General features: G+C 48.0%; 1 protein-coding gene and 1 long non-coding RNA gene across 8 annotated transcripts in view; both read right to left on the bottom strand.

Moving 5' to 3' along the window:
* Window positions 1-3,113, bottom strand: part of LOC149347193 (uncharacterized) — a 93,660-nt gene extending 90,547 nt beyond the window's left edge. For 3 of the 5 annotated variants that reach the window (XM_089586932.1, XM_089586928.1, XM_089586930.1), the window contains exons 1-4: window positions 2,136-3,113; window positions 1,881-2,029; window positions 1,132-1,218; window positions 141-553 (exon numbers count right to left, since the gene is read on the bottom strand). Coding sequence is in view for 1 of the 5 variants with exons in the window: in XM_089586931.1 (XP_089443057.1) it covers window positions 1,161-1,218; window positions 1,881-2,029; window positions 2,136-2,141 (213 nt within the window). In the remaining 4 variants the exon portion in view is untranslated. The remainder of the gene's footprint in view (window positions 1-140; window positions 554-1,131; window positions 1,219-1,880; window positions 2,030-2,135) is intronic. The other 2 variants (XM_089586929.1, XM_089586931.1) reach the window with 1 other exon arrangement.
* A 3,038-nt stretch (window positions 3,114-6,151) lies between these two features.
* The window catches only part of LOC149347192 (uncharacterized), a 31,798-nt gene continuing 30,154 nt past the window's right edge, over window positions 6,152-7,795 (bottom strand). For all 3 annotated transcript variants that reach the window (XR_016292508.1, XR_016292507.1, XR_016292509.1), the window contains one exon: window positions 6,152-6,872. This is a non-coding gene — a long non-coding RNA (uncharacterized LOC149347192). The remainder of the gene's footprint in view (window positions 6,873-7,795) is intronic.

Raw genomic sequence — 7,795 nt, 5'->3', positions numbered from 1 at the left:
CTGGAAACAAACAAATAAAAGCCGCTAGCTGCGGCAAAGGGCACAGCCACATCGCACAGAGCCTCCCACAAAAAATGTACGCTCTGCAGTGACACGAGATGACGCTGCCAACAGTAACAGTGGCTGGTGTGTTTGAATACCTTGGCCAGATACCCTGCGAGGTGGACTTTAGCTGGCTGCTGGCGACGCTGGAGTTGCCGCCGCAACTGTCGACGAACCGTGCGCAGGTTTGTCAGCCTCTGGAGACTGGTTCTCCGGAAAAGGTCGTTATTGCCGTTGCGCCGGCTCGCCCCCGCAGATAAGTGACGCGGCTTGCGGGGCCTGGTATGTGGCCTGCAGTCGTCAATAGGCCGTTGCCGTCGGGGGCAGTGGCATCCTCGTCCAGCAAGGGGTCATCTAAACAGAAGTTGTGCGGCACAGCACACGCTACGATGATGAAGCCCGCTCGCTCCGGCTCGTATTGGAGCGTCCGGTACCTCTGCAGGCACCGAAGCGGCTCTTCAGCACGCCGATGGCGCGCTCAGCGATGGATCGCATGGAGCTGTGTGCTGCACTGAAGAGAAATCTGAACTCATCTTTTTGTCGCGGGAACTCCATATACACGTTCCCAGCATTCTTAGAATGCTACAAATTATTGCCCTGTGCAGCTGATTTCCTTAATTTAAATCGAATTAATGTCCGGCTCCCACCATTTTTTTTTAATTCCCCACAGACAGTGGGAGGCGTCGACCAACGCATGGAGTGCCTTGGCAGTCATGTGGCAGCTTTGCTTTCACTTTTTTGTTTTTCAAGTTTCAGCGAATAAATAGATCTAGTCAGAGACTACATAGCTGAAAATTAGGCCCATGGAAAATAAAAATACGCGCGGACACAGCTTTCGCCGATCACTACATGTCACTCTGCCGATGGCAGAGCAGCAAGCCACTACGGGACTGGCTGAAAGGTTGGTTACTCCTCCCACCATCTGCTGGGAATTAAAAAAAAGAAAGGCGGGAGACGGGACATTTATTCGGTTTTAAATTAGGGAAATCGGCCGCACAGGGCAATAATTTCAATTTTCAAAGAACGCTTGGAATATTTAGATTGAGTTCCAGTGGTAAAAAAACGAGTTCACATAACTCTTCAGTGCACCTTTAAACAACCCCTCTAGAGAGGCCGGACTAGGCAGGCCTGGAACAGGTGTTAACAGCCAGGGTTTCAAATGGGAGGCACTGTCCCCTGCAAACAAGAAATGACGCTCAGTTAAGTGTGGCCTTTGTCGTCGTCGACCTCAACGCCCTTGATACAATAGAACATTCATAGCAAGTAGCCCACAGTCAAGCTTTGCTGAACATGACAGTCATGGGAGTGCAGACAATGCATAATTTAGATGTTAAAGGGAGCACCATTGTTAGAACAGCCTAACTTCTTACTGATATAAATGATGAGCGTCATACCGTCGCCTGCCTGCTGTCTTGGTTTCTCAGGCAGGAAGTATGCATTTCAACAGAACCTATATGTGTTGTGTTTCACCGGCAACAATTAACACAATGACGACAATACACGCCAGTGTGTGTATCATATTGCAACATGCTTTCGTAAGTGCATCAGCCATGCCCGATTTTTGCAGCTTCCGCACATGTACAGTCTTTGTCAAAAGTAACCAGGCTGCATGGTTTTGCTTCTCAGTCGTATATTTAAACTACTGTGCCAGCCCTCAAGCTCTAAATCTCTGTATGGTGAGGAGAACCCCTGTCCTCACCTTCAAAGAACTTTTCGACCTTAAGGAAAGCCGTAAAGGCTCTGCTATACAAATGAGAAGCAAACCATGCAGCCTGGTTACTTTTGGCAAAGACTGTACGTTAGCTCCATATATGTAACCAAGGTCAGGGCTTTCTTACTGCTCACTGAGAAGAAACTCCCCGTCGACCAGCAGGCCATGCTCCACCACTTCACGGCGCAGCCAGAAATGACACCATGAGAACGCGTCAATGTCTGATCCAGGGCAGCGGGGGTCGACAGCTATTATGCGCATATTGGAGTCGCAGACCTGAGAGAAAACAGGCACAGCACAAGCTTAGTTGGTAAACTTCAGCCGTCGAGGCCCGAGCTTGCAGCCGAACACATGCAGTCAAAAACGAAGGAAGCGTACTCACTATCATGATGTTCAAGGCGAAGCAGCCCTTGTGGCTCCAGAAGGCTGCCTTGTGTGCAGCATTGCCCCGCGGCGTCTTGATGGCGTTCAGTGTGCCACTGACACACCCAACGACGCCGGGGGCGCTGCCGTGGCGGAGGAAGCCCTCCTTCGCCACCGCCTTCTCTTGTGGGCTTGTCGGGAAGTGCACTCAGCACTCCCGCGACCCCACTTTCACAATAGCCGCCGCCACCCGCTGCACGCACTTGCTGACTGTTGGCTGGGATGGGAGATGCCAACACTCGCCTCACTGCCCACGGCGCCCTGGAACCCTCCGGTCGCAAAGAAGCGCAGCGCGCATAACACTTGCCGCTGCACTGACAGCGCGCTCATCAGCAACCCTCCCAGTTCGTCCTCCAACTGGTCGCACAGCCACAGTGCTGTCTCCTTCTCGAGTCGAAATTGGCGACGAAACAGCACGTCCGGCAAGTCAAATCCATCTTCGTACACCCTCCTACGCTGTTGCTCGCGCGGCCACCCGCCGCATATTGCGTAGTATATGGCTGCCATTTTCTGTCTCAAACGGTTTGAGACACAGATGTGCAAGAATGCAAGCAAAGGCTGCAGCAATGGAAATGCAAAGCATGCAAGACCAATCTCAATACTCATGAGCCCGTCATAAGCAATTGCTGCTTATCTTGGTACCACTTGCCTTGTGTACAGCCCGCCAAATCTTTAGCTGGCATGCATGACGGACGCGATTTTGGTGCTCTTGTAGCTTATCCTGTAGCTTAGTAAAATATCAATCTAAGCATGGGCTCACTTAGCTCGTTCTTAATATTGAGCCTTCCTAGAAGAACTTGTTGTTGGGCTAGTTGGTAGTTATTCATAATTAAATTCAAAGGCGCCAAACCATACGCACACACACACACAGGAGAAGAAAGACGAGACAGAGCGCCACTCACAACTGATTTAATGTGCAGAAAAACACGTACATATATGTCACTGTCGGCGCATGCGCAAGGAAGACATTCAGCTTCATGAAGATAAGCAGCGATCAAAAAACGCTTTTTCAGCCTTATACAGGTTTATCGACGTTTCACTGACGCACAAGTTGCCCCTCTTTTCGATATGGAATGCTTCTATCAGTTCCCCGGCTTTTGTCACACTACTCTTTGCCAAAATCCGCACATCAGAAAAGCATGGTTCACAAGTACGCGACGGGCAGGTTCTGATGTGCATGGGTAAATGGGGGCCATCTTTATTCTGTTCTACATTTCTTTGGTGTTCTCTGATCCGCTCATTGACACATCGCCCGGTTTGTCCGATGTAGGAACTGCCGCAGGAGAGGGGAACTTCGTACACAACCCCTACCGCACATTTCGTGAACGGTCGCCCATGCCTGGTACCGCAGCCACTTTCTTTTACTTTTTCTTTTCTTTTGGCTATTCGAGAGCAAAGGCTTCCGAGCTTTTGGGGGGCGGTAAAAACGAGTGGCAACCCATGCCTACTCGCAACCTTCTTCAGGTTGTGGGCCAACTTGTGCACATACGGCACAGCCACCGGTCTCACCTCTTCTCGAGGGACCTCCTCCCCTACTCCTACTACCTTCTTCTTCAACTTCCGTAGGAGGCTTTCGGCAACCTGTGTCACGACTAGAGATGTAAAATTTCAAGAAATTTTACCATTCTTTTCGGGTTTTTTTCATGAAAAATTGGAAATTTTGCAAAACGTATCAAAAACAGATTTATTTGCAACAGCACGACGATCAATAATAATTATCCGAAGTTCAGTCGAATATGCAGTTACAGATGTCGTATTGTGAAACGAACTTCTTGTTCTATTGCACCGAGAAGATAAATAATGATTTGCACTTCAGGCGAATATGGAGATATAATTATCATATTTGTGGAACGAACTTCTTGTTCTATTGCACCGAGAAAGGGAACATGAAAACTGATCTATAAGTCACTCCATATCGGACTCAGAGTCACTGTCCCTGGATGCGGCACTACGCGCAGCAGCATGGCCTGAAGTTGTGTCCACAGCTAGGTTCGACTGCACATACACAACCTTTCGAACACATTCCCCTGAAAGGCTGTTGCGAATCCTTGTTGGCACGTTTCCGAAATGTGACCAGTTTCGTTCGCAGCTGGCAGTTGATTGTGGTATCGGCAGCAGTCGGCAAGCGAGACCAGTTAGCGGCTGGTTGGTGCAAAGTCCTTACCACCAGGTAGATGGGGCCACGTGTATCGCTGAGTCCCAGACGCCTGTCTTGGATCAAATTCCTGCGGATGACCTCTACTCTGCTACGTTTGAAATCGAGAAGCTAGGCTTGTATTTGGCTAAAACCGCTTACGTACACAGAAGCCTATGTTATTTATGCCGTGTGTACCACGCTGTAAAATTTGCAGCCATTTTGTTCTACTTGAGCCGTTAGTTCAAGTATTAGTATGTTTTTAATTCAAGCCTGGATCTTATATGTGACCTGGCGTTCAACCCACGTACTCGCAGCACGAACGTTTTAAAAGCACTACCTGGCACAGGCGATGACGACTACTCTCGAATCGTTCAACTATGCACATTGGAATGATTTTCAAAGCAAAATCAAAAGTCTAAACTAAAAGCAAGCAATTATAAAACCTTGAAATTGCATTGTGAAATTTTCGATGTTTCTTTCCATTTTTCGTCGTCTGAAAAAAACGAAAAAAACCGTTTTTTTTCCAAAATTGCAGTGTTTTTTTCAGGCCTTCACATCTCTAGTCACGACCGAACCAGGGAACCCAGCTGAAGCCAGCCTAACCAATTGATTATCAAAACTCTGTCGCATCCTGTGAACACATGACTTCCCTAAACCATGTTTTTAAACTTTTTTAAACAACTAACCATGTTTTTAGTTTTTAGATACATTGGCGATTTCTTGATTGTTTTAACTAAGGACGGCAGCTCTAACTTCGCTGGTACAGTAAACAGTGCTTTATCCCTTTTTAGACAACATGTAAAAGGCTTGGATTTTACTTATGAACTGCCTGAAAACAATCTTTTACAGTTTTTAGATTTAAACATTGAGTTCTGTATGGATCAGGTGTGTTGGGCATATGCTCCACGTGCAAAAAAGGGGCTTCTGCCATTCGACTCTTCGCATTCAAAACTAGTTAAAAGAGGAATTGCTTCACTTTGCCTTGAGTCTGCTTTAGGGAAGTCATGTGTTCACAAGATGCGACAGAGTTTTGATAATCAATTGGTTAGGCTGGCTTCAGCTGGGTTCCCTGGTTCAGTCGTGACACAGGTTGCCGAAAGCCTCCTACGGAAGTTGAAGAAGAAGGTAGTAGGAGTAGGGGAGGAGGTCCCTCGAGAAGAGGTGAGACCGGTGGCTGTGCCGTATGTGCACAAGTTGGCCCACAACCTGAAGAAGGTTGCGAGTAGGCATGGGGTGCCACTCGTTTTTACCGCCCCCCAAAAGCTCGGAAGCCTTTGCTCTCGAATAGCCAAAAGAAAAGAAAAAGTAAAAGAAAGTGGCTGCGGTACCAGGCATGGGCGACCGTTCACGAAATGTGCGGTAGGGGTTGTGTACGAAGTTCCCCTCTCCTGCGGCAGTTCCTACATCGGACAAACCGGGCGATGTGTCAATGAGCGGATCAGAGAACACCAAAGAAATGTAGAACAGAATAAAGATGGCCCCCATTTACCCATGCACATCAGAACCTGCCCGTCGCGTACTTGTGAACCATGCTTTTCTGATGTGCGGATTTTGGCAAAGAGTAGTGTGACAAAAGCCAGGGAACTGATAGAAGCATTCCATATCGAAAAGAGGGGCAACTTGTGCGTCAGTGAAACGTCGATAAACCTGTATAAGGCTGAAAAAGCGTTTTTTGATCGCTGCTTATCTTCATGAAGCTGAATGTCTTCCTTGCGCATGCGCAGACAGTGACATATATGTACGTGTTTTTCTGCACATTAAATCAGTTGTGAGTGGCGCTCTGTCTCGTCTTTCTTCTCCTGTGTGTGTGTGTGCGTATGGTTTGGCACCTTTGAATTTAATTATGAATTGAGCCTTCCGCAAGTTTGCTTCGTCGTTAAGTACAGGAGCGCAGAAAAAGCGGCCGTCAGGCATGCCAGCTAAAGATTTGGCCAGCTGTACTTCTTAAGAGGCAGCCAAAAGTGAAAGTCTGGCAATGATTCAGTCGTCAATAACTCTGTTTTGAATTTCTTTCAGTTGTGATCGCTGCGAGTGCAAAATAAAAGATGTCTGTGCCTTGCTTCTGCAGTACACAAGACTGGTGCAGTGCACCGTATCACCAGAGTGACCACTTTGTGGTGAACAGACAGCGGCGACTAGCGAAATCAAACGGAAAAAGACCATTAACTGACGCAGGCACCCGTCGAAGGCACTTTGAGCAAAAACGGCACGGCGAACGAGAAAAGCCACAAGAAATAGATGAAAACTCATCCTTTGCTTCGGCCCCGACAGGATCTAGCCGTGCCTAACGTGGCACACTCGTTCATATCGTGACACTGAAAGCGTCACGGCAGCACACACAAGAACTTAATAAAGAAAAGGCTTCTTACCTGGCTCCATCGCTGAGGCGTCTGTGTTGCCGCGAAAATGGCGAAAAAAATCTCACCTGCCTTAGTCGCATCAAAACCTAGTCAATGTCGCTCTAGGGTGCAAGGTTTTCCCCGGTTGTCATTTGTGCAGTTACAAGTTGCACACGTCGAATTCTCCTCCATTGTCCACTCTCTTCGACATTGAGAAAACCTGCATTAAAAAGAATTAAGGCTACATCGGAAGGAAGACGTCGCCATCCGAACTGATATTTGTCCTTCAATAATGATACTTTCGTTGCAGACTATGACGCACAGAAACATGCTGCAAATCTCTATACTCAATTATTTTTAAAAACACAACTATTTTGCAGTACTGCTACCAGACGGCAGCCCACACAACGTGACTGGCACCGATTTGAGGCTGGAAAAAATAATAGGAGGACACTTAAGCTTCGACTTGAGAGTAGACGCAATAGCGCCTTCTCCTCCTCTAGTCTTCTCATTCCTTTTCTTTCTCACTTCTCACCTAAACTCATTGCAGTCGTAGTTCATTGTCACATCAATCTCGACAAACCCGATGCCACGAACGCCAGCGTAGCTTCTGTATCGAACAAATGAGCAGCAAGCCGCAAGCTACATGGTCAACGCAGCTTGGATGTGCGCTGCATTGTTTGCCGCTCACTGTGCGATTCCTGCGTCCTAAGTCGCATAGTGTGGGGGAATGAGGCTCTATCTTCAGCTACCCTCTGCGGGGATAACTGCTCAGAGCCAAATTACTGCGTCCCTGCACGGCCCCACTGCACCCGAACGAGATGAGCGGGAGGCGCTGCCATCACGCGCTATCTGTTGGGGCAGTGGCGTACATTGCGAGGAGCAAGAGAAGGAGGGAGTGGTTTTAGTGGCGACCGCCTGATGGCGCCACGTGCACACCAAGCGAAGAGGAAAAGTAGCGTAGACATACTTTGCTACTCGCTTAACTGCGACTTCTGTAATTTGCATGCACATAATTACTAATATACACCACAGTACATATCTCTAAAGCACCCTTCTAAGACAACACTGTATTCACTAGACGTGCCTTTGTTCATTCCAAACCATCGAGCTGGCGTGGCGGAGTGGTTAGCGTGCTCGTCT

The sequence above is a fragment of the Amblyomma mixtum genome, chromosome 4 (genome assembly GCF_055824585.1).
Source record: "Amblyomma mixtum isolate Tamu chromosome 4, ASM5582458v1, whole genome shotgun sequence".
NCBI classification, from domain to species: domain Eukaryota; kingdom Metazoa; phylum Arthropoda; class Arachnida; order Ixodida; family Ixodidae; genus Amblyomma; species Amblyomma mixtum.
The sequence above is the reverse complement of the archived record's forward strand: the minus strand, read 5'-3'. Positions and strand labels throughout refer to the sequence as shown.